This window comes from Mastigoproctus giganteus, chromosome 11 (genome assembly GCF_048544385.1).
Source record: "Mastigoproctus giganteus isolate SK-2022 chromosome 11, ASM4854438v1, whole genome shotgun sequence".
Classification (NCBI taxonomy): domain Eukaryota; kingdom Metazoa; phylum Arthropoda; class Arachnida; order Uropygi; family Thelyphonidae; genus Mastigoproctus; species Mastigoproctus giganteus.
Genome location: NC_143585.1, coordinates 163,383,808 through 163,411,513, shown reverse-complemented (window position 1 = coordinate 163,411,513; position 27,706 = coordinate 163,383,808). Strand labels below are relative to the sequence as shown.

Below are 27,706 nucleotides of genomic sequence, written 5' to 3'. Positions count from 1 at the left end.
AATTCACAAAGGAGGATCAAAGGGCGACCAGTAATTATAGACCTGTTAGTTTAAATTCTGTTCCAGGAAAATTAATGGACGCACTGGTTAAAGAAGCACTGCAGGATCATCTAAACAAGACTTCAGTTACAGCTTGGACACAGCATGATTTTGTTAAGGGAAAGTGTTGCCTGACAAATCTGATTGGATACTATGATGTGGTCACAAATGAACTGAATGCAGCAAATAACTTTGATATCATATATTTAGATCTTAGAAAAGCTTTTGATACTGTTGCACGTGGAAGACTGCTGCGCAAATTGGAGCAATGTGGCATTGGAGGCAAATTGGTGCTATGGATAAAGGGTTGGTTGAGTGGGAGAAGAGAGAGAGTGATAATCAATGGACACAGCTCATCCTGGACTAATGTTATTAGTGGAGTCCCCTCAGGGTTCAGTATTCGGTCCGTTGTTGTTTTCTGTATTTATAAATGATATCGATGATATCAAGCTTGATGTCCAAGTTTGCAGAAGATACAAAGGTTGGCAAGGTTGTTAAGGACACTAATGACAGTACGCTGCTGCAACAGGATATAGAAAAGTTGAGCAGATGGGCTGAGAGGTGGTAACTGAAGTTTAACATTGACAAATGTAGAGTACTACATATGGGAAACAATAACCCCAGAGCAACGTATCAACTCTGTGGTACTACACTGACAAGGTATAAGGTATAAGGTATGTTCGTGTCAGACGGCACCTGGGATTTCTCCCATCTCCGCGTGTGTTTCACTGTATCGAGGACAGTACACTGTCAAGCCAGAGACTTGAAAGTGTGTGGGTCGTGTCTGTGCAGTGTGATATGTTGTGCCCATTGTTTATCCGGCTAATTGGCCGCCAGGCCCCTAGTGGGGCCCGACGTTGCCCATACCCTGCCACGTGGAGGCTAGCCGGGTGTATCCAGTATCACAACAATTTGCTCTGGCAGGTCCTGCCACCTAGTTTCCTGGGATTTCAGTGGCTAGGGCCTATTTAAAAAAAAAAAAAAAAAATTTTTTGCATTTGACATTAATGCTTAATGGGATTGCTGTTAGGAAATCGCTGGTTAGGGTTGAACACTAAAGAGATGTGTTAAAGGCCAAATAGGTCGGGCAAAATTTTGATGTTATTAAATTTAGACATGTAACGCTAGATAAAAGCTGATAGTGTTAGATATCTTAGAGATTTGCACAAAACCGGTAGAATTCAGACGTTGGTTATAATTTGGCGGCATTGTTAAGGGGTGTACTAGGTCGATTTAGTGAGAGAGAGAGAGAGAGAGGGGGGGGGGGAGATTGAAGACTGGGGAGGAAACAGATAGAAGAATAGGGACGGATAGAGTAGACATCCCGAAAGAGGTCAGTGGAGACGAGCCCCACCAGGCGAAATATGGGGGGTAGGCAGGGAGGAGAGGAGACAGAGATCCGTCTCCTCCATTCCCTGCCTGGGGATGGAGTTTTAAAGGGAACCAGGTTAGAGTACCCAGTTCGGATCGCCAATGGCGTGTTGGCAGCAAAGCCGCAGAATGTCTTCGTCGGTGTCATGTCCAAGGAGTGTCGAATCCGGTATGAAGGTCCAGCTGCCCATCCCGCTCTGGGGGTGGGATATGTTAGCTGGCAGTGGGGAACCTACCAGGTGAAGGGGGGGGGGGACACACACATTTACTTCATTCGTAATGTGCATTCTCACTCTACTTGCATTCTTTTTTTTTTTTTTTTTATACTTTTTTCTTATTTTATAATTTTTTTTTTTTTATTTTTTTATTTTTTTTACTTTTTTCTTATTTTATAATTTTTTTTTTTTTTTTATATATATATATATTTTTTTTTTTTTTTTTTTATTTATTTTTTTTTATTTTTTTTTTTTTATACTTTTTATTTATTTTTTATACTTTTTTCTTATTTTATAATTTTTTTTTTTTTTATATATATATATATTTTTTTTTATTTTTTTTTTATTTTTTTTTTTTTATTTTTTTTTTTTATACTTTTTTCTTATTTTATAATTTTTTTTTTTTTATATATATATATATTTTTTTTTATTTTTTTTTTATTTTTTTTTTTTTATTTTTTTTTTTTTATACTTTTTTCTTATTTTATAATTTTTTTTTTTTTTATATATATATATATTTTTTTTATTTTTTTTTTATTTTTTTTTTTTTATTATTTTTTTTTTATACTTTTTTCTTATTTTATAATTTTTTTTTTTTTTTTATATATATATATATATATATATTTTTTTTTTTTTATTTATTTATTTATTTATTTTTTTTATTTTTTTATTTTTTATTATTTCACTCAACTCTGACTACACTGACAGTGGTAGAGAATGAAAAGGACCTGGGAGTAATTGTGCAGGCAGATAAGAAGTTTTCTGAGCAGTGCAGATGGTCTGGAAGAGTAGCTCATGGTGCCTTGTTAATGATATACAGGAATTTTTCTAGCAGGGATAAGGAGGTGATTATCCCCTTGTATAAGGCAGTGATGAGGCCACACCTTGAGTACTATTTACAGATCTGGAGGCCTCATTTTAAGAAGGATGTAGAGCTGTTGGAACGAGTACAGAGAAGGGTAACAAGATTAATGAATGGAACAAAGGGTTGCTCTTACAAAGAAAGGCTTAAGTTTTGCAAATTACAGTGTCTGGAGACTAGGCACCTGCGAGGTAATCTGATTGAGGCGTATAAAGTCTTGAATTGTTTGAGCATGCTCAATGCTGATGGGACTCTTCCTCTTGCTCAGAATAATCACCTGAGAGGGCATAAATTCAAATCGAGGAAAAACAGATGTAGGATAGATGTGCGGAAGTTTGCCTTTAGCCAGTGCGTAGTTGGTTGGTGGAACAGACTCCTATCCTTTGTTGTGGAAGTTGATAGCCTAAATAAATTGAAGGCTGAGCTGGACAGGTATTTGGAACGAATGGAGGGCTGAAATGGGAGGTTTTTTTTTTTTTTTTTTTTTCTGCTACTGCTGCATAAGCTTGCTTTCTTGCATCATATGCCTCTACTAATGCTAATGTTTGGCATTATGTAACTTGTTGACTGAGCTTAAGTTTTTGTTTGTTTTTTTTTTTTGGGTGGGGGGATATTGCCAATTTAGTATGCTTATTAAAGAACACACAGGGCCCATTCATCAATTTTACTCCCCCCCAGGGGCAAAATTCATAATTTTGTCTCTGTTCAATGTGTTGATAAATTCCTTGATGCATTATCTTACTGGTTTCTCGTAACGAGGGCTGTCAGTTACTTTAAATCCAACTGTGTATCCCAAAGGCATTTAAAACTAAACTTTTTTATGCTGTATTTTACTCTTTTTAAGGTTTTAGGATGTGATGCCATTACCAAAAACATATGAAGTGAGATCAAAAAGTTTGAGGATTGTGGAATTGCAGTATGTTGCAAATTGTTGCACCATGTTTGGTAGCTCATCAAGGAGGTATGGATAGTTGTGAGTTGGTGAATTTCTCTTGATGTTTTGGCTGAGTTGTTATAGGTAGTGCTTATGCACAGTCTGAAATGGACATTTTTTTTTTTTTTTTTTTTTTTAAGGAATTGTTAAATCTGTTTGGGTATCTATCGCATACCGATTTCTTATGACCTGTGCATAAGAAAGTTTGTTTATGTTAGTTAGGAGTACACTTCCCTTGGCTTCTTGGTATATGACACAATGTTATATCTGCTTTTCTCTTTTTCCAGTATTCACACTTTTTGGAATTGGCGCATCGCAGTTTGGACATATTGGTTGCTCAGCTGGACAATTCTGATCGACATGTTCCTGAGATCCACAGTTGAAATAGATGGCAACTCCAAGGCCTGCCACTTGTGAATGACAACACTTTTGGAAGTTCAAGCAGTAGACAGGATTTGGAATGTGTGGTCTGAGGTTACAATTTAGATACACAGCCTTCACTGCTGTAGGTGGTTTAGGAGGATTTAAAGGACAGGCTAAATTGCCTGATCAAAAATCTCTTGACACTCAGTCTGCACTGTATGATAGGGTTAGAAAGCTGTATGCCTAATAATGACTAGGAGTTAACCGAAAGAAAGCTGGAAGAGAAATTGCTTCAGCTAAAAGTGAAAATAAATAAACAAACAAATAAACTGTGAAATCTATCAGATAAATATATACAGTGAAACTTCCCTTTAACGGACAGCCATGGGGAACGAAAATGTGTCCGTTAGAGAGAAGTGTCCGCTAACAAGAAGTCTGAGGGAGAAAAAAAAAAGAAAGAAAGAAAGAAGAATCGTTAAACGTTTAATGTAAAATTAAATTAAAATATATACAGATTTTGAACAATATTTTTGTAAATAATATACAATTACATACACAAGAGATAAAGAAAAATCGTTAAACGTTTAATGTAAAATTAAATTAAATTATATACAGATTTTGCACAATATTTTTGTAAATAATATACATACAATTGTGCTATGCATATTATAACTTTATCTTAAGAAAAATACATACAGTAATCACTTATTTTCTTCTGCACCTTCTTCCGGCTGATAATTTTGTTTTCAACATTTGTTTGGAGTGAAGAAACCATCGAAAGTCCTTCAGTATCTTCTTCAGCGGCGAAAAACATTTTTAAACGATTGATTTGTATGAGCGCTTCTTCCATTTTCATCGGTGGTTCGTCGTTAATATGTTCTTCGACAGAATGACCTCCTTCCATTTCTTCATCCTCATGAGGAACTTCTTGAAAAATATCAATGATAATGTCGTTGATATCTATAGCACCATCTTCTGTAGTGAGGTTAGAGTCTATATCTTTGTAGCCAGGGTCACTTGTAGCGGAAGTATCGTACATTATCAATAGATGTTGAAGTTCTTGTTCTTCTTGGTGCTCCACATTGCTGTTCACAACTTCAATTTTTGCGTTTGAGAAGCCAGACTTTACAAAACAGTTCACGACAGTTTGTTTTCTAATTGCATTTACTGAAGAGGAAATCCATTGAATCGCATCTAGGATGCTGAGTTTATTCGCGAAGTCACTCGCACATGTTACATCGTTCATGTTTGCAATGAGATGTCTTAAAACACGTTTTCTGTAGTGAAGTTTAAAATTTTTTATTATCCCTTGATCCAAGGGCTGACACTCTGCAGATGTGTTTGGTGGCAGAAAAACGATTTGAATGTTGGACAATTCAATGTGCGGGTGAGATGCAGCATTATCCATGAAAAGAATAATTTTTCTGTTTTGACGAATCATGTTTTGGTTAAAGTGACTTATCCATTCGCTCATGATATCTCGTGTCATCCACGCTTTTTTATTAGACTTCCAGTCAACTTCAAAAGATTCAACTTTATGCCCTTGAAATAACGAGGATTTTGTGGTTTTCCTATAACAAGAGGTTGTTCAAAGTCTCCCAGCATATTTGTACACAATAGTACAGTCAAGCGTTCCTTAGAAATTTTTCCGCCCTGGCACTTTTTGTTTTTTAGACTCATTGTTTTTTCAGGAAGAGCTTTAAAAAACAACCCTGTTTCGTCACAGTTGTAAATATCCTTAGCTTCAAAATCACGACATAAATCTTCCAATTTGACGGTCCACTCTGTTACAACCCCAGTATCAACAGATCCACCTTCACCACTTACGGTTTTCCAAGAAATTTTATGCCGAGTTTTGAACTTGTCTAGCCATCCCACAGAAGCTTTGAACTCATTTACTTCCATAGATTTTGCAACCTCCAAAGCCTTTTCCCTAATAATAGGCCCATTAATGGGAATTTTTTTAGCACGTGCGCGACAAAACCACTCGTACGTAGCATTGTCAATTTGAAGTCCAACAGTTTTCGGGAATGATTTTTGAACCTGATCATTTCCGTGTTGCCAAAATTGTTTGAGCAGTTCATTTTTTTTCTTTAGGATGTCGCTTACCTGCGTCTTCCCGATTTTGAATTTTGCAGTGAGATTGTGAACACTATTTTTTTGCCGATCATACGCATTATTGAGTTCAACTTTATCTTTTAAAGTTAAATGTTTATGAGAAGTCATTGTGCACTTCACACAACACTGAATAAAACTGAAACTGAAAAGACGAAAGGCCGACCAAATTCCCCCCTGCACACACCGAATTCATCAGAAGTTTTACACGTGCCTTAAAATTCTTGAAAAAGGGTTTAGAACCGCGACGTAACCCTTGATAAAATTCAGAGAATCGGAAATAGAAAATAAACACACGATTGAGGCAATACGTGGAAGAAAAGTTCCTAGAAAAAGGGCCGTGAGCTCGCCCGCTGTCCGTTATGGGGAGATCAAATTAAGTGCTAATCTAAACGAAACAGTGCAGATTGCCTGTCCCCGTCTGTTACAGAGAATGTCCGCTAGACAGAAGCTGCAAACACGTTAAAACCAACAGAGGTGAGTTGGGAAATTTGAAAATGTCTGTTGTAGAGAAATGTCCGTTAACGAGAGGTGTCCGTTAGGAGAAGTTTCACTGTATAAATAAAATATATTTTATTTAAAAAAAAAAAAATATATATATATATGTGTGTGTGTGTGTGTGTGTAAAATAATAAATAAAATGAGATATAAATAAGGCTAACTGTTTATTGTATTCCAAAACTCATTTATAAATGTAAAAAAAAGAAGCTTTATAAAAAAATAAATTTCTGCATTCTACAGCAAAACACACAAAAAATTATAAAGAAAAGGTAAACAAAACATATTTACATTATTATCATACTACACAAGATAATTAAATTTTTCATCATGCTTTACTAGGGAAGGAGTGAAGAAAATTATCTGCTCCAGAATTATCTTCTTTGGCCTATCAAAAACATAAGTTCTATTTTAGTAGATTAGAACAATAATAAAATTCTGTTTAAATACTGCTACCACAAAAAAGATTATTCAAAGGATAATGCTTTTAATAAATATATTATGCTGGATACCAACAACTGTGAAACGGAGTGATTCACTTAAATTCAGATATGAGAGAGGAGAAAGAAAAAGAAAAAGTCTTTCAAAGATCATATTGTTCCTTGCTGGTTTTTTACACTGCTGTGTGGGCAATCCAGTAAGCAAATTGATTAGCTGAATGTTTAGTTTAGTGAATGTTATCTTTATATTGGATGGTTACAGATATAACTTTAACCATTGTTTATATATGCTCAAATACTTTTCCAAAAAAGTATTAGATCATATTTAGTTTTTCACTTTTTATTTATTTTGTTATCATTACAATTTTGCAATATCAGACTAGGAAAATCAGTAAAATCTTATAAAATAAAACTTATTTATATATCAAAGCAGGTACACAAAATATGATATAGTTATCATTGGAAACATTATGAAAAGAAGAAAATGTTTATACAACACCAGTCAATATTACCCACTTTGTTTGCCAATTTATTCTAATAATTTGCCCAATCCTTTCTTAATTTTTTCAATATTGTCAAGTACATTCTGCAATTAATTACTTTGTCACTGAATATGCATTCAGTGAAAAGAGTAACTGAAAAATGAGTGAATTATCTTAAAAAGAGTAAAGTTGACATCGGCATTTAGTTTACTTAATCCTTTTAAGTTCAATTAGGCCAATTTGGTCTGCAATTTACAGAACCACAGGATTTGTTGGTAAGAATATCTCTGTATCTTCAGCTAACCTTACTGCTCTTCTGAACACCTTTTACAACACATCTATTAAAAGTATTAGAACAAACTTAATTTTGTCACTTTTTATTTATTTATTTTTTTATCATTATAATTGTGCAATACAATTGACTGTGAAAGTTCTTTCTAGGATAAAGTTTCCAAACCTGTATACAGGTAGCCCTCATTTTGCGCTGGTCCGATTTGTGCCGATCACTAACCACAATGGCATTTTTATTTTTATTTTTGCAATTTTTTTATAAATTGAAAAGTTTAAAATCGTCAAACAAAATTTATCGGCATCACACTGTGCTATGTATCGTGCACTGTTCACGTGATTTCGGACAATCTGAGCCAATCGGCAAATAGCGCATTTGTATCAGAGACGAGAAAGATTCCCGCCCTCAAAATAACCACTCATGGATGCGCGGCTATAAAGGTACATGCGGTGAAGCATTTAGCTGGTTGTTGTTTACGCTATTTACACATGTTGGAAATTTATTACACTAACATTTTTTTTATTAATTGTCCTATTAATAAATTAAATAATAATAATAATAGTGATAGCCGTGTGCAGTTTTTTACAGTCGTTTTATAAAGTTTTTAATTTAATAGAATAAAGACACGCCATGTCTGGTAAAAGTAGTTAATTGAATTCTAGTGCAATATTTGGAGGATAGAATCTGATGAAACCTGTCCTAATGTGTGTAGGGCTATTAATATGCTCCATCGACTATTACTACAACTATGAAGAATGCTAATTAAATAAAACAATCGATGCAAAGTGGTAGATAAAATTTTTGGTGCCCGGAACCTAACCCTGTGATTTCCGATTAACTCCATTATATAAGGGGTTCCATTTGCGCCTGTCCCCCCAGGAACCTAACCCTGACGTAAATTGAGGGCTACCTGTATATTATTCCAGATAGCCTAATCACAATGGAGTAACAAACTCTTTGTAGGTTCCTGTATATCAGTGACAGAATCCCATCTGCTGTTCTAATGGTGTGTTGTACTACTCAGAGAATTATGCCAGACTACACAGTAACCTCCCCCCCCCCAGGGTTCCCACTCTTACCTTTTCAACTACCTAGAGTTTGGGGCTACACAAATGGTATATACAGGAATTTTTCTAGCAGGGATAAGGAGGTGATTATCCCCTTGTACAGAGCAATGGTCAGGCCACACCAAAATGAGGCCTCCAGACCTGTATACAGGTCTGGAGGGGGCCTCGTTTTAGGAAGTGTAGAGTTGCTGGAGCAAGTGCAGAGAAGGGCAATAAGATTAGTGAATGGAACAAAGGGTTGCTCTTTTGAAGAAAGACAAGTTTTGCAAATTACAGTGTTTGGAGCCTAGGCACCTGCTAGGTGATCTGACAGAGGTGTATAAAGCCTTGAATGGTTTGAGGATGCTCAATGCAGATGGGATTCTTCCTCTTGCTCAGAATAATCACATGAGAGGGCATAAATTCAAATTGAGGAAAGACAGTTGTAGGATAGATGTGCAGAAGTTTACCTTTAGCCAGTGTATGGTTGATTGCTGGAACAAACTTCCATCTGTCGTAGAAGTTGCTAGCTTAAATAGATTAAAGGTAGAACTAGAGAAACATTTGGAGTGAGTGGATGGGTGAAATTAGATTTTTTTTTTTTTTTTTTTTTGGCAAGGCTATATTGCTATATAAGCTTTCTTTCTTGTATCATGTGCATTTACTAATGCTAATGCTATATTAAGTAGTGCTGTGCCTTAAGTGCAGCCTTCCATTTATCAATGTTAAACTTCAAATTCTGATCACCTGCATAGTTGATCTAGATCCTCAAGTTGCATACTTTATCATTAACAAGCCCGCTCATGTTCATATCATCATCTTTGTATCTCTGCTAGCAAAATTCCTGTATATCATCGACAGAATCTTATGAACTGTTCTAGCAAACCTGTTTGCACTGCTTAGAGAATTTCACGTTATATTGTATAATTATCCCTGGAAAAGATCTTTACTTCGAATAAAGATCTTTTTCATTCTACTCTACTTTGAGTTTGATACTGCCCAAATGGTATTTTATCTGGGATTACTGCTATGCCATACCTTGCATCTATCAATGTTAAATCTCAGATACCATTTTTCAGCCAATCTGCTGACTTTGTCTAGATCTTAATGCGAATATATTCTGATTACTTCTATTAAGCACTGTAACCCTCCTTTGTAACATCAACAAACTTACATATCAGACTTGAATTTCATACATCAACACCATTAACTAATATTAATCCACAAGTAAGCATTCCTATTGCCTTTAAAACCAACAAGTACATTCCCCCTTCATTACGCAATATTTAAAAAAATATATATTTTTTGTTCCACTTTCTAATGGACACCTCATATATTAAATCTGTTATGAGACCAACTGCAAACAATCGATTTTTTAATTTGAAAATGCATTCATGCATTAGTTGTCCAAACATGACTATCATTGATTGAAACATTTACAAAGTCCATGATGCAAGCCCTGCTATACTGAGAATGCACTACCTCTGTTCTATAATTGGAGTAAGATGACTGTGTTAAAGAAACAAAGTTATTTACGGGGTTGAGATCTTTGTAACTTGAAGTATGACGCACACATTTCTTCTCCCTATTTTTGGCTGTCTCCATTCTCTTCTTGGGAGGGCATGTCCTACTCTGTAATTTGTTTCTTCAGTTTCAATACCTGCAACTGAAGAAACAAAGCCATTTAGGCATACTGAGAGCATCATACCCACTGCCACACAGTACATGTAGGTGTGTTACAGGTTAGTACATTACCATTCTTATGACAGTTTTTTTTTTTTTTGTTTAAGATTGTTTCGGCTGGGAAAAAAATTGCTGACATTATCTGTAGATTCTTAATTTATGAAGAGGAGTCACTGCTGACAACCAGAACAAGAGTATTGTTTTCTCTTGTTACCTTTCTAACAAGGGAAATTAGAGAAATCATCCAATAAATCCAGAAAAGTTTTGCTACTGTGTGAGTGGTCAACCCACAAGTTTCAGTCAATAGTTAAAGTTCTTCATTATAAAACATTCTGATTTACCAGTCCACTCTATATATATGTATAAAAGGAACTGCATTTATGCTAGAAATAAAGCAATCAATGAAATACAGTAGAGAGCTTGAGGCACTAAGCATAGATTCCAACTGGGAGTCATCACAGGCTGCCATATTAGCATCAATCTGTTTGTGTCCTTGTAGCAAAATTGCAACAACCTAGATCAGGGTTTCTCAGCCGGGATACCGTGAGAGATTGTGATTGAAAAATAAAAAATAAAAATAAACAGTTTTTTGAACTTCCCATACCCCACGATGCTAGTGCTCACAGTGATAGAGCAGCCCCATTAGCAATTTTGTTAAAGGCTTTTCAGCCCCATATGGCATGGCGCAGTAGGATAGTGTTCATTTGGTTAAGTCAATTCTTAGTTTTTGACACAAGATAGGGGAGACTGTTGATAATTGGTGAGTGTTGTATTGCACGGAGGGGAGGATAGTAGGCTGATGATGTCAGCCTCTCCCTCCCAAATTATCTCCCCAACTATTGTTGTTGTAAATGTTGAAAAATGTGGATTGTGTAAGTATTTGAATTGTATTGTGAAGTTATTTGACAAGTAACAGTGCTAATTATTTTAAACTGCTATTGGAATCTCAAAAAAAATAGAGTAAAGGTTTTGTAAAAAATTTTAGTAAAAAGAACTAAAATTCTCAAAACAAACAGAGTAAAGGTTTTGTTAAAAAAAAGTCCCATTCAGTGAAAAGGCTCAGGAAGCAAGTTATTTAGAAGTAGAACTTATTGCCCAGAAAAGGAAGTCACACAGCTGGTGAGAACCTAATAATGCCAGCATGTAAAATTATAGTGAGTAAAATGTTAGGACAAAATGCCTTAATTGAAATTGAAAAGTTTCCACTCTCAAACAGTACGATAAGTCGACGTACACGTCATGTGATGCTGAAGAGGTTTTCTGTAATAAACTGAAAAACAACAGCTTCTCTATATAGGTTGATGAGTCAACAGATTTAACCAATAAAATGTCATGCTGTAGCATTTGTAAATGATGGTGAAATTCAAGAAAACTTTTACTGCTGCAAAGAGCTGCCCTAAACAAGTAAAGGCCAATATATACGCAGTGGATTCCGGTTATTTGGGCCACAGGTTAATCAGGGCAGCCGTTTATTTGGGGCAAATCTTAAAAAACAGAAACCAATCGAGAAAATAGCCAGGGTTTACTTAACTTAATTGGGGCAGGAGACCACAACACTGGAGATTACCCTACAATTGTCTCCGATGGTACCACGTGGTTCGGTCGAAATTCTGGAGGGCACAACCATAAAACAATTAGCAGCCACCTGTTTATTGGGCTTTTCTGTTAGTGAAATCTATCATAAACTCGATCTTACTGAATTTGCGATAATACCGACAGCTGGAATTCTGTGGGTTATTATGGTGAAATGTGTTTACACCTCCATGGAATCTTCAAGCATATAAAAAAATTAATTTTCAGATCTTCTCTTCATTCCTATTTTTAAAGCTCTGTAACTCGTTACTCTGTTCTCACTTGCGCGTATTGTGTTATTTGCAATTTGTGTGTGCCATGTTCTTTGTTATTGATTGCTTATCTTTTTACTGTTTTAAATTTTAACCCCACCTGCAAATGTCAGTGAACAGAAATGTCAACTAGTTCCTATGTATTAATTATTCCAATTATTACTTATATTCTTCCGATTTTCACGTATCATTTAATTTTTTAATTGGTAAGGTAATAAAGGGTAAATTTGTGCTTAATATATCTTTACTTTTATAGCCTGTGGATAATATTCCTCCTATTTTCTATAATTAGAATCGCTGTTTAATAGAATTAAAATTCAATTCACAAACATGATCACAATGACCGGCGCTTACAACACATTGTATAGTGTAGTAAGAACGGTACTTTACTATGGTGAATTCGTCATAACGTGTTTGATTGTACAGTGAACTAATTGTAACGGGGGGACATTGTATTTTTAACTATTTACACGAAACTTCGGATAATTGGGGCAGCCGCTTAATCGGGCCAAATTGCACTAGTCCTGATGTGTCCCAAATAACTGGAATGGACTGTATATTGTTTTGTCTTCATATCTGGAAACAATAGTCTTGGGATCTGTACTGATGGTGCCCCATCAATGGTTGGTTCCATGAAAAGTTTCGTTTCTTTTTTAAAAAAAGAAAATCTTGACATCACAGCACACTGCTTTCTTCATTGAGAGGTCCTGGTGTCAAAAACTCTTAGAGATAAAATGAAAAAAAAAGTTCTGGATGATGCCACAAAAATGGTTAACGTTATTAAACAAGGGCCAGTTCACTCGAGAATGTTAAAAAAAAAAAAAAATGTGTGAAAACCTGGACAAAGAGTACATAAATCTCCTGCTACATAAGAAATCTGGTGGCATGGCAGAGAAAAGAGTTCTCAACAGGGTGTTTGAGCTGAAAGGTCAATTGCAGGAGTACTTTCAAGAAAATAGTAGGCCAGATTTTTCCGAGTTCTTCATCTTCAAAGCACTCAGCAAAATCACATGAACCAGTTGAACATGTCTCTGCAAGGCCCCGGAGAAAATGTTTTGACTTCAAGTGACAAGATTCTTGGATTTAAAAGAAAACCGAATCTTTGGAAAAATCATGTTTCAAAAGTAAATCTTGAAATGTTTCCACTGCTGCTTGGACTTCAGAGTGAGGAAGGGTATCAGCAAGTCTCGAGTCTTATAGAAAAATAACTGGAAGAACTGTAGAACAAAATTGAACAGTATTTTCTCTCCCTCTCAATGCAAGTGTATGACTAGGTAAGATACCATGTCTCTGAATCTTCTGCTCAGTCTGAGAGCTTGACTTTGAGAGAAGAGGAAGCACTTTGTGAGCTGCAGTCCGATCGTACATTCAAGATGGTATTTACTGATATGCCCCTAGACAAGTTCTGGATTTCATTGAAAGAGTACCCTGCCATTTATAGGAAAACAATGAACATTTTGCTGCAGTTTTCAACTTCTTACACACGTGAGCAAGCTTTTTCTTGTTTAACAAGCATCAAGAGCAAGGACAGAAATCGTCTAATTTCAGTTGAAGATGAAATCCACGTGTGCTTATCTCAAGTTCGACCAAGAATTAAGTATTTGTGCAGCAAAAAAGAAGCACAGGTTTCACTTTAAAGAGGTAATTTCATTCTTTATTTTAAGTTTCAAAAATAACACATTTTACGCATATATAGGCCTATAAAAGAGATCAAGAAACCAACACAACACATATGTATAATAGTTGTGTAATTCTAGCCCTATACTTGAATCTGATCATGTCACTCAGAAAGAAAATGTTTTTTTTTAAGGTCTTGTATAAATTGTGTCTTAGGCAATATTTTTATTCGTATTGCTTTGGCTTATGGTTTTAGTAGCTTCACTATTCAACATTGTCAATAAATTTTCATGTTGTTGTTATTTGGTTTTTAGGAGCATTAGAAACTAAGGCCATATTGCTCCGTGGTTATGCGGTTCCCTGACCTTTCTGCATCCTCCGTATTTGGTGGTCAGGGGCTTGAACCCCGGTCTAATCAAGAAGCATGTGCTACGCACTGCAGCTCCTGCCCACCTGGCTACGGAGATGCCTTTTCATATTGTAAATAACATTAATTAAAACCAATTTACAACCTTTACTTACTTAAATTAAATTTATCGAGCCTACCTTTGGAAAAATTAAATCCCATTTTTGGCTTAAGCCAAGTATTTAACAGAAATTAATTATGTTTGCCTTATGAGTTTTTAAAATTTATGAAAAGGAAAGAAAGAGATTAATTTCAAGAAAAGTTGGCAAAAAAGTCATTTTTAGTTTTAAATAGGATAAAAAACTACCCCTGCACATACTATACCTCATTAGCATCTTGTATATAGAAATTTGTGATAAGACTTTTTAAGCTTACTGGGATAAGGTAAAAAAAAAATCAAGTAGGAAATTACAAATGAGGAAAAACTGCATATCAACAGAAAAAACATCATTCTATACTCAAAAGAGCACTGATAATTATTATTGCATTATTATATCTACAACTTACTAATCACACTAACATACTGTGAGCTGTAGAATAATTTTTATGCAGTGGTTCCATGAGACCTGAAAATTATTCCAAGGGTTCCTCCAGGTTAGAAAGATTGAGAAAGGCTGATCTAGATCAATGGGGATTGATGTACACTGTTGATTACAAAATGTAAATTTTATGGTATTACTACAGTTTGGAAAGTTGTGTAGGAATTCACAGAAAGAGACCATATGGCAATCAGAAGAATGGTACATTGATCCTCTTTGTACCTATTGAATACTGTGAACCTGGTGTAGAAAATTAAGTGAACATGGTGTAGACCATAGGAAATTACGTCAGTACAATGATATGTAGTGAGCTGAACAGCACTGGATTTTATGGAAGGGCTGCAGCATACAAACTGAACACCACAATGCACAGCGTTGACTTCCCTGATGCACAACTGACATAAAAGACTGCTGTATAAACTGGAGCAATGTGCCATTAAGAGCAAGTTACTGCTACAGAGAAAGGAATAGTTAAGTGGAAGATGGCAGAGAGTAGTTATCAATGGACACTGCTCTTTGTGGACTAATGTTATTAGTAGAGTTCCCCAGGATTCAGTACTGGGCCCATTGTTGTTTTCAATATTTATCAATGATACCGATGAAAGTATATAAGAGGTTTAATGTCTAAGTTTGCATATGATACAAAGGTTGGCAGGGTGGTTAATGACAGCCATCAGGTTGAGCCACTGCAAAAAGATCTAGAAAAATTGGATCGATGGGCCGAGCATTGACAAATGCAAGGTACTGCATATGGGTAACAGAAACCCCCAGAGTAACTTATCAACTGTGTGGTACTACACCCAGGTAGTGGAGAATGAAGAAGAACTGGGGTAATTTTGCATTCAGATATGAAGTTCTCTAAGCAGTGCAGATATGCTGTAAGGCCAGCTTGTGGGGTTTTGTCAATGATATACAGCCACTTTGCTAGCAGGGATAAGGAGGCAATTATCCCTTTGTATAAGGCCATAGTTATGCTCCATCTTGAGTACTGTATACAGGTATGGAAGCCTCATTTTAGGAAATATGTAGATCTACTGGTATGGGTACAGCAAAAGGCAACCAGATTGGTGAAGGGAACAAAAGGTTGATCTTACATAGGTTCTACAAATTGAAGTGTCGACACTAGTCGCTTGCGGGGAGATCTGATTGAGGTGCTTAAAGCCTTGAATGGATTGACTACACTGAATGTTGATGGCATTCTTCCACTTGTGAGAACACACACCAGGAGGCATAAATTCAAGTTAAAGAAAGATGGTTGCAAGATTGTCGTGTGAAAGTTTGCCATCAGCTAGCTAAAAGAAGTTTTTTTTTTTTTTATGAAAACCCCAAAGGAGAGGTATCAGAATCTATACTACTTAGTACCATGCTTGGGTTGGAAGTTGAGAAGAGGAGAGATGATATTTCTTGACATTAGACTAACTTCTGTAGACTGAAATTTTCAGGAAATACGTATGAAGGAAGATCGTTCCAGATAATGGCAGTTGAATGAATAAATGAAGAAGTTGAAAAGATGGTTCTGTGAGGTTGAAGTTCGACAGTAAATGGATGTTGGCTGGTGGCGGCACGTGCTTGGATTGTTTTGAAAGAGAGAGCGGGAATTATAGAAGCCAATTCAGAAGAACAGTGCCCATGGAAGTATCTGTAGAAAAGGCATGCAGCAGAAACAGTATGTCTGTGAGACAGCGAGCGGAGACTCTGTTAGAGATGAGTCATTAAATAACCTAACTGCCCTGTTCTGAATGGAATCTAGAAGCCTGAGAGAGATATTGTCCCCACATCTGGGGTGCTACCATCGGGCAGCACACCAGATGTGGGAACAATATTCCATGGTAGGGCGGATTTGTGATTTGTACACAGTGAACAGCTGTTTGGAAGAAAAGTAATGCTGAGAGCAAAAGACAAAACCAAGTTTTTTAAATGCAGAGTAAGCAATATTTGTAATGTGCTTGTGCCAAGAGAGATTAGAAGTCAGGGTAATCCCCAAAAGAGATATATCAACTTGCCTAGAAATCGGTGTCACCAAAGATAAGCATAAGAGCAGAAGAATCCTTGTTACGAGATATAAGATAACACTGAGTTTTAGATGGATTGAAATCAACTAAGTTGTCTTTGCCCCACTGGAGAATTACAAGGAGATCGACATTTAAGGAACTGGTAAAGGATATTCGAGAAGTTGAAGCTGATTGAGCACAGCAAGGTTTGTCAAAATGAAAAGTGGAAAGTAATGTGCTATCATCGGCAAAACTATTGATAGGATTTCCAGTCAATGGAAGAAGGTCAATAATATACAAGAGGAAAAGAGTGGGGGAAAGAACTGAACCGTGGGACACCAGCATTAGTGGAGAATTAAGAAGACAGAGAGCCATCTACCATCACCCTCAGTGAGCGATCAGAGAGAAAACTGGATAACCAATTACAAAAAAAAGTTGGCAAACTATAAGATGAAAGCTTGTTTAGAAGATCTTTATGCCAAACACAATCAAAAGCCTTTGAAATGTCTAGAGCAACTGCTTGTGTTTCACCGAACTTTTCCATTGAAATAGTCCATAAATGGGTAATATAAGCCAGAATATCACCAGTGGATCGACACTGACAGAATCCATACTGACGATCGTTGAGCAGACGGAAGGTTTCTAGGTAGTTTAAGAGTTGGCAGTTAATTGATTTCTCCATTACTTTAGAAAGAGTAGAAGTAATTGCAATGGAACGATAATTGGATGAGAGGGATTTGTCACCCTTTTTAGGAACAGGCTGGATATTAGCAAATTTCCAAGCAGAAGGAAAACCATGGAGCTTTCTTAGTATCAATATTTGTCAAAATCCTTTTAATGAAAGACCACAGGCAGCACTGAATGGAGCATGTTGGGAATGGTGGGGGTAGTTTTACTAAGATCATTAATACACAAGTTAGCGATAGCAAAGGCACATGATGCAAGAAAGCAAGCTTATATAGCATTAGAAAAAAAAAAAAAACACCCTTATTTCACTCATCCACTCGCTCCAAATGTTGTAAAGTTCTGCCTTGAATCTATTTAAGCTATCAACTTCTAAAATGAGAGATGGAAGTTTGTTCCAGCAATCAACCACCCGCTGGCTAAAGGAAAACTTCTGCACATCTATCCTACGACCGTCTTTCCTCAATTTGAATTTATGCCCTCAGAGGCGATTATTCTGAGCAAGAGGAAGAATCCCATCTTTATACACCTCAATTAGATCACCTCGCAGGTGCCTAGTCTCCAGACACTGTAATTTGCAAAACTTAAGCCTTTCTTTGTAAGAGCAACCCTTTGTTCCATTCACTAATCTTCTTTTCCTTCTTTGTACTCATTCCAACAGCTCTACATCCTTCTTGAAATAGAGGCCTCCAGATCTGTATACAGTACTCAAGGTGTGGCATGACCATTGCCTTATAAAAGGAAATAATCACCTCCTTATCGCTGCTAGAAAAATTCCTGTATATCATTGACAAGACACCATCAGTTACTCTTGCAGACCGTCTGCACTGCTCATAAAACTTCATACCTGCATGCACAGTTACCCCCAGGTCCTTTTCATTCTCTACCACTGTCAGTGTCGTACCACAGAGTTGATACGTTACTCTGGAATTACTGTTTCCCATATGTAGTACTTAAATTTGTTAATGTTAAATTTCATTTGCCACCTCTCAGCCCATCTGCTCAGCTTTTCTAGATTTGCTCTTTTTGCAGCAGTGTACTGTCATTAGTGTCATTAACAACCCTGCCAACCTTCGTGTCATCTACAAACTTGGACATTAAGCCAGATATACCATCAATATCATTTATAAATACAGAAAACAACAATGGATGTAACACTGAATCCTGAGGGACTCCACTAATAACATTAGTCCATGAAGAGCAGTGTCCATTGATTACCACTCTGTCTTCTCCCACTCAACCATCTCTTTATCCATAGCAGCAATTTGCCTCCATGCCACACTGCTCCAATTTGTGTAGCAGTCTTCCACGTGCAACAGTATCAGAGGCTTTTTTAAGATCCAAATATATGATATCAAAGTTATTCTTTGCATCCTTTGTGACTACATCATAGTATCCATTCAAAATAGTCAGACAAGACTTCCCCTTAACAAACCCATGCTGTGTCCGAGCTATAACTGAAGTCTTGTCTAGATGATCCTGCAATGCTTCGTTAACCAGTGCCTCCATTAATTTCCCTGGAACAGAAGTTAAACTAACACGTCTGTAATTACTCGTGTCACCCTTCAATCCCGATTTGTGAATTGGGGATACATATGCACATCTCCAGTCTGTGGGAACCTCCCCTGAGTCGAAGAATGCTCTCATAATTATGGCTAAGGGTTTGGTTAGTTGCTTTGCCACCTCCTTTAATATAACTGGATAGATCCCATCCACCCCAGGTGCTTTTCTTATGTTTAACTTCAACAATTTCTCCTCCATTTTGCTCTCAGTTATTACAAGATTATCTAGCTTACTGCCAGAGTTTGAATACACCTCTGGCATTCCCCTCCCTGAATAACTCCTCATGTGTGAATGTTGATGCAAAATATTCATTTAGTTTGTTAGCTATCTGAGCAGGATCATCAACAGTTGAACCATCGATATCAAGTGGACCAATCTGATTCATCCCCTTACTTCTAGAGTTTACATAAGATTACAGGGCGCCTCCGTAGCCAGGTGGGCAGGAGCAGCAGTGCGTAGCACACGCTTCTTGATTAGACTGGGGTTCGAGCCCGTGATCACCAAATACGGAGGATGCGAAAAGTCAGAGAATGACCACTGCATATCCCCGGAGCAATATGGCCTTAGTTGCTAATGCTCCTAAAAACCAAATAAACAACAACAACAACAACAACATAAGATTACAGCAACTCTTTGCTGTTTTTCTTTGTATCCTTTGCCAAAGATTTCTCGTAATCTTCCTTCGCCTGCCTAACCTCCTTTGTAACTTGGTTACAGACCAGCTTATATCTATCATAGGCTTCTGTGTCACATGTCTAATTAGTTCATCTGACATCCATTTAGGCCTAAATCTTGAACAATATTTCTTTGTTGGTATGAAAAGCCTAGTAGCTTCCAAGATTAATTCTTTGAATGCTTCCCATTTTGAATTTGCTGTTGGTAACATCATCAGTTGGTTCCAAAATATAGAATTTAAATACTGTCTCAGAAAAATCACCTTTACGAAAGCAAAAATCCTTCCCTTTACCCTTGAAGGTAGTTACCTCTTTGAGTAAATCCCACTTCAGCACACTGTGATCACTGCCACCTAGCGGTTCCGTTATCTGCAGATTCTTGATGCATGAAGAATCGCTAGTGATAATCAGATCAAGAGTATTACTCCCTCTAGTTGCCTCTCAAACATGCTGCTGTAGAAAACAATTATCCACTGACCCACTGTATTTCTCTGCACAATTGCTGATTATGCTCATTAGATTCATTAGGCCTATAACACACCTACTGTCATTTTTCCTTTCCCAGTGCTTATGTCACACCAAACAGACTCAACATTGCATTGTCCACCCACATCAACTGGATGCACTTCCTTAGATTTTGTGTTTCTTAACTAACAGCATAACCCCTCCTCCCTTCCTGTCCTATCTATTTTTTCTGTACACATTGTACCCCCAAATTCCAGTTTTCTGCACTGCTTATGTCTGTGTGACACCATGTCTCTGAATCCCAACAATATCTGTCTTTGATGTCTTGACTAGCACTTCAAATTCATCGAATTTATTAACTATTCTCCTAGCATTGGTGTACATGCAAGTATACATGCACCTGTTTCTACTCTTAGTTACCCTAACACAGCCCATGTATTTCTTGTTCCACTATGACCCCCAGCAATCCTGGAAATTCCCATTGCCTTGCTTTCCAGGCTGCTGTTCAATTGTATTTCAATAGAAGTAGTGCAAGAATCACTTTTACCTCTGCCAGCAGCTACTGTTAATCTATTAGTTTGTGTATCCCCCCCTAAGCTAGCAGTTTTCCGACACACCTAACTCTGTCTCGATAGCATCAGCAAATATTCTTGCACCCTTTCTATTTTAGTGTATCCCATCCCTGTAGAAGCAGTCTCTCCTGTTAACAAGCACAGACCAGGCTGAGAAAATTTCTACCCCTTGAGCCTTGCAAAATCTCTCCAGGGCCGAATTGATCAACAAAGCTGTCATCATATACTCCCTCCTATCGTGTCAGGGCAGAATTGCAGACACTTTCAAATTCAACTCTAACTCACGGTTTTTTTTCAGCATTGTCTTGTACTTGTTAAGTAATTCTGCCGGTCTCCTACTCTTATTATCATTAGTGCCAACGTGTAAAACAAAATCACCTTTTGTGCTCTTAAAAGATGATATCCTCTCCACAACGTCATCAACCTTTGCCACCGGCAAACACCCTGGTCCTGTTCCATCTATCCTTTTTGCACAATATGTTCCCCGTTTTCCCGAGAATAGAGTCACTTACAATAACTAGTTCCTTCGGGACCAGCGCATTCTGCCTTGGGAGTTGCTGCTGTGTTGCGTGACGTTCAAGTGCAAGCTCCGGCATTGATGTGGGCAGCTGGGAGCTTCAATGGCCCCTCAATTTAAATCCTTTGATGGCATCCACCCTGTCCTTCAAGCTCTCATATAAGCCCATAACAATGCTGAGTTGGCGCCTGATTTCCTCGCACTGCTTACATCGCGCACACACAGACATTCCCCTCGGCAATATCATGTCCCGCTCCTGATTGCTCCACAAACATCAAACAAGCAGTGCATTTCAATAGACTGTGATTCAGAGGAAAACCGCCCCCCCCCTCAGTTCTCCCCTGAGGCACAGCACTTCCACTAGTTTGAGCCTTTTGCTTTAATGCTCTGGTCTGTGTCATGATTTCTATTCAAGTTCAATAAAATTCCAATAGAAAATATAACCCTAAACCTATATCCCAATGCAGTTATAACACTATATAAGTATTTCGGTATCAAATATTATCTCCGAGTTACGTTATATGACTTTCTTATCCCCTGTCAACTTTTATGTATTAATTTATGATGTTAAGTTTGTAATAACTAGATCGTTATATTTATTTAGTTAAAAAAGTACAATTCAATAAGATTAATACATTTTACTGATTAATTGATACCACTAATCTCACTATCTAGTTTTCCGTTAAACCTTATCTAGTTTTCCCTTAGACCTTAAATTATCTAGTTCGGTACACACGTATCATATAACAATTGCGGAAAATTACGAGCAGTTAATCTACGGATACAAGGTATTATTTACTTTCCAAATCGTGCTATCTAAATTCAAAATAAACCACGGAGCTTGACTAGGTCTATAAGCTGCTTATGGAAAATAATTTAATATAACAATGAAGTCAACAAAGCGGCTAAGTATAATTAAAAACTTTTCGTTCGCGGGAGCTGCAAAACCTGTGCACACGTGGATTTGATACCCTTACCGATACTAAGTAATAACCTACAAAATCTCTATATAAATTCAATTTAAACTAAAGTACTAGGAAAATAAAGCAACTCTAAAAAATAAATTAATATGCCAATTTAAGTCAATAAAAAAGCAAAAACTTCTCTATTTGCTGGAGCAGTAAAAACTTCGCCTGTTCACATGTACACTCGCAAAGCTCCTCAAGAAAAAAAAAAAGAGTTAGAAGAAAAATGGGATGCTAGCAGGTCAGCTTTATCCTTGGCTGGTTTTGACAGAGATGGGCAAAAGTTGCAGCCAATAGCTTTGGCAAGAGACCAGAATGCTAGGCTACCATTAGCATTAGGACAAGAAACAAGTTTTCTACTCTTAGCCTGTTCAAAATCTAGTTTGGACTGATTAATAACTGCTTTACAATTGTTACAAGATTTGGTGTAGGCTGAAAATGAAACTGAAGAATTGGAATCAAGCCAATTACGATATGCAACATTCTTCTCTTGAACAGCCTTAGCAATTTATTGGAAAACCAAGGTTTAGATAAAGGACGAGATTTTACAGTGGAGTGTGGGATAAAGGATTCCATTCCTGCAAGAATAATTTCACTGACATGATCTGAGCAAACATTGACATCAGAAGTTTTGAAACAGTAATCAGACCAAGGAAAAGAAGAAAAGAATTCTTGCAGGTCATCCCATTTTGCATTCTTGTAATGACAAACAACACAAGGTTGGGATTAGCCATGAGATAAAGGCTCCATTGAAGAAGAGACAATCGCCAAGTTGTGATCTGAGGTGCCTAAAGGACCACTTACTTCGACCGTGTACTTAGAAGTGTTGTTTGTGAGTAAAAGATCAAGCGTGTTGACTGTATGGTTAGGATTGTCCGGTATTCTTGTAGGTAAATGAACAATCTGTGCAAGGTCATTAATAATTGCAAAAGCCTCAGCATCTTGACCAGCTCAGTCGGTGTGACTAGAAAACGGAAGTCAGCTGGAGTTGTGAACATTAAAATCACCAAGGAAAATTACCTCACTGTTAGGAAAGTTGGACTGGAGAAAGTCAAGCTGCAAAGAGAGGAAGTCAAAGAGCTCCAAGTGATTAGTGGAGTTGGGAGAACGGTAGAGACAACAGATGAATTTGACAGAATAAGGTAGAGAGATTTTAAGCCAGAGAAGATCGAAAAGAGGAGATTCCAAATTACCAAGTCTCTGACAGGGAATATCGGAACAGACATATGCACAAGTCCCACCTTTGAGGTGAAAGGAATCATACAGTAAATAATTTGGGCAACTGAGATGAACAGTAGTTGAATCAACTGATAACTGAGATTCTGTCAGAAAAAGTATATGGGGTTTGGCAGTCTGCAAGGGGAAATGGACATCGTTGAGATTAGAATTGAGACCACGTATATTTGTGAAATGAACTAGGAAACGTCTGGGAAGTTTATATCTTTTCGCAGATAAGGTTACTCTATTAGTTTGACAATTTGTGGTATTGAATAGTAAGAAAAAGTGGGTGGAACATGCTGTATGAAGTAATGAAATTTTTGGATATGGCGTACACATGGTAAGAACATAACCAGTTCCTTGACATAATTTGGCCTCGACAATGTCCCCTACATACATACTACTCGGACTCCCACCAGTCACTATCTGGCGGAGTAGAAGTAGCAAGATTATACACTAGCTTATTTGGAAGCCTCCTAAATTTCTTGAATATTATTTAAAATGTGTATTATAAATACTATTTTGACAAGAAATGCATTGGCATCTCATGGTAATATAAACAATGAACCCTTCAGGTGGTCTTTGAATTAGGGCAGAAAAATTATAGCTAAGCCACTGATCAAACACTGATAATTTATTTTTCAATGTCAAACCTCAACTTCCATTTCTAAGCCACACCTGGCTAATTTTTCTAGTTTTTAAATACATGGGCCAAGTTAAGGTAACTAATAATACAAACAAATGCATAATAGAAAGGAATATACATATTCATTATTTAAACACAAATCCTTATTCCTAACAAAAAATTACCTCTTGGATATTATCCTCAGGCAGAGAGAACTTCATTGACTTTTTGTCATTCACTGTCACCTTAAATCTGTGCACAATCTGTTCATTAGAAGACATAGCCAAATCATTTCCATAGTTATGCTTGTTGTTCTTCTTCTCTGACATTAGTTCTGTAAATGATATACTTTTATATTTGCTTTTGTTCCATATATACATTATCAAATGAAAGTCAAAAGTCATTCCTTAAACTGAAAAAAGTATGGCATGTTAACAAACAGCAGTGGTGTATTTGGGCCAGAACGCACTGGAAAAAAATCATTGAATTTATACACTTAATATTATGAAACAATAGCATAATCAAAGGGGGGGGGAGAAAGATCTATTTTACCCATTTCTACTAAAAATATATATTAATAGTAATCTTTAAAATTAATAGATTTCTTCAAAAATTTATTTAAAAGCTAATTCTTTATTTAAAAGATAGCCTTCTGTTTTGCCATTACACAATTAACTGTGCACAGTTTTTATTAATTAGACAAATGTGTATGTGCACCTCTCACTTTAGTGATGAATCCTTACAACACAATTTCTAATTTAAAACCATTACTTTTAGAATATTTTTTCTTAAAAATAATAAAAAGTAGTAAGAGTACTAATTTTTCTATTTATTTATAGTTTAGATTTATTCTAAATTGTCTAGTTTTTGTATAGTTTCCTAAACCTAACTTTTATAGAGAAGTGAAGAAAAGTACTGATCTCACTGTGCTTCCTCTTCATATAGTTTATATTTCATTATATGCACTTATATTCTATTTTATTTAATTTATTTAATACAGTAATTAAGTGAATTAAACATTAATACAGTTGAAACTAGTAGTCCATTACTGGGCAACATCCATTCACATCCGTTACTGGGAACACCCACTTCATTAGGTTTAGAAAAATGATAGAGTCTAGCAAAAACACCTGAGAATCCGAAAATTTATTCATTGCACTGGCCAAAAGCAATGTCAGTACTTAGTTAATTTCATGCTTCTTACCTGAAGACACTGAACTAATGATTCAAATGTCACATTTACTATTCATTTTCAGAAATTTTCTATTGTCATTTGTAAACAACATTGACACTGCAACTCTAATATACAGCCACACCCCAACTTATGTAAGGATTGCATTCCGTGGAACTCTACGTAAGTTGAATTTTATGTAAGTCGGAATTTCCCTAAATGCTTATGCAGCACTCACAATTATAGGGGCTAAATTTGATTGAAGCAAAAAAGAAATGTTCGACGAAAATGTAAATAGAATTATTTACTTAATTTTTTTAATTTCATACGCAGGAAAAATTACAAAAATTTTACTTTAATGTTGTGGAAACCAGCACAATGCTTGAACCTATTAAACCACCCATTGCTTGCCATGAACATGGCTTGGGGTTCGCTGAACTTATCCTTAATATCTTCATAAATACTTCTTGCTTTTGCTTGAATGGCCATTAGACTCAGGGGCACTCGCTTCTGAATCTGATTTTCCATCCATATTATTAATAGCTTTTCCATCTTCGATATAGCACCTGAATGTTGTTTCGTGATCATTGTCAATCTTAAATGTGTTGATCTTTTAGCATGTTCTTTTATACATGCACTGTCCTTTAAAATAGTATTCACTGTTGAAGCAGTGAGACCTAATTCCTGTGCAATATATGACAAACTTTATCCTGCTTCATACTTCTTAATCATTTTCATCCTCATTTCTAAATCAATTTTTATTTAGTTTCCTAGCACTGCCAACCACTTGCACTTTCCATTGGTCACTTCCCTTCATCATTGTAATAAGTAAACAGGATTGAAGATGTCAATGAAGGGGAAATGCATTTCACCTTCATTCACAGCTGGAATTCTGTGGGTTTTTACATTATTATGTAAAAACCCACAGAATTCCAGCTATCGGTATTATCACAAATGCCAAATGCAATAAGATAAGAGTTTACTACCTGTTTGTAATAGACTGCACTAACAGAAAAGCCCAATAAACCGGAAAGTGCAAATTGTTTTTGTGTTATGGCCGTGACTTGCTTTGTCCTGTTTCATACTCCTTGATTATTTCCATCTTCATTTCTAAATCAATAATGTTTCATTTCCTAGCACTGCCACCACTTGCACTTTACATGGACCACTTTCCCTTCATCACTGTAATAAGTAAATAGGAATGAAGAGAAGATTCGGAAAATTTATTTAAGTTTTTTTATGTGACTGAAGAGACCTTCAGACATGTGCTTTAGAAAAATAACCACAAAGGCATTAAAAACTGATCCTTATAAAAGGACATAGATAATGCCATAAATTCGCCTTAAGTGTTTTTTGTGTTGAGCTTATTTTACATAAACTTATATAAAACTAATACAATTTCCATTATAAAAATGACCTTTTAGAGAGCTATATAGCAAAAATTTCAACTTCCGAAGTCTTGGAATGATTTACAAAAAAAAAAAAAAAAAAAACCCCAATGTGTTATTTGGTTCACATTACGATATATTCCCAATACCTCCATTTATTCCTACGGGATGCAAAATACGTTTCCATATTTTTTTCAGTTTGCACAGGCTGGCAAAAACTTATGTAAAGTCGAGTGTTACGCAAGTCGGGGAGTGCCTGTATTAGTATTTGTCCATATGTTGCCTAAAAGAAATTAAGTAAACTAAGGGCCTTTCAAAATGCGCATACAGGTTCTTATCTATTGTGGAAAGGGTGTGTATTGCTAAAGACAATTGGAATTTTGGTGGAATGATTGTATGTAAATTTTCTAATTTTACCATCAAAAATAAATACCATATACAGTATGGTCTTGAGTATCTCAAGCAGTTTAAAATCATGCTCCCTTTATGTGTCATCTGAATAACAGTAAGGATGCCTTGCACAATTCATTCAATGCCTTAAAAACCTCAATTGGATCTCTTGCGGGTGGATAATTTCCATACTGCAATATACAGAACTGAAGACTTTCATTGTAAGAGTACTCTTTTGTTCCAACTCTCTCATCTCTGCATTTGTTAAAACAGCTCCATTTCCTCCTTAAAAATGAGGATTACAAACCTGTATGCAGTACTCATGATGTGGCTCATTGATTACCTTACAGAACTGTATAATGATCACCTTATCCCTGTTAGCAAAATTCCTGTATATCACTAGCAAACAGCACAAGCTGTCCTAATAGTCTGTATGAACTTCTCAGAGAACTTCATGTTGGACTACACAATTTCATCAAGGTCTGTTTCTTCATTCTCCACTACTCTGAACAGGATACCACATCGTCTGTATGGTATTTTGGAATTACAGCTAACCATAAGCATAATTTCCATTTTTCAATGTTAACCCTCAATTGGCATTTCTAAGTGCCCATCTGACTAACTTTCAGTTCTTGATGTGGATCATCATGGAACAAGTAAATACTTGAGCTGTGTTAGGGGTAACTAATAGTATGAACAAGTATATATAACAATTGCATGTACACTAATACAAGGAACAC

General features: G+C 36.3%; 1 protein-coding gene across 3 annotated transcripts in view; it reads right to left on the bottom strand.

The window, feature by feature from the left end:
• LOC150078548 (uncharacterized) overlaps positions 1-27,706 on the bottom strand; it is a 732,675-nt gene that overhangs the window by 338,874 nt on the left and 366,095 nt on the right. For 2 of the 3 annotated variants that reach the window (XM_090384777.1, XM_090384779.1), the window contains exons 15-16: positions 24,203-24,351; positions 6,634-6,785 (exon numbers count right to left, since the gene is read on the bottom strand). In XM_090384777.1, the coding sequence (XP_090240903.1) occupies positions 6,726-6,785; positions 24,203-24,351 (209 nt within the window). In that variant the 3' untranslated portion in view covers positions 6,634-6,725. Of the gene's footprint in view, positions 1-6,633; positions 6,786-24,202; positions 24,352-27,706 lie in introns of those variants that run through there. The other variant, XM_090384778.1, reaches the window with a different exon arrangement.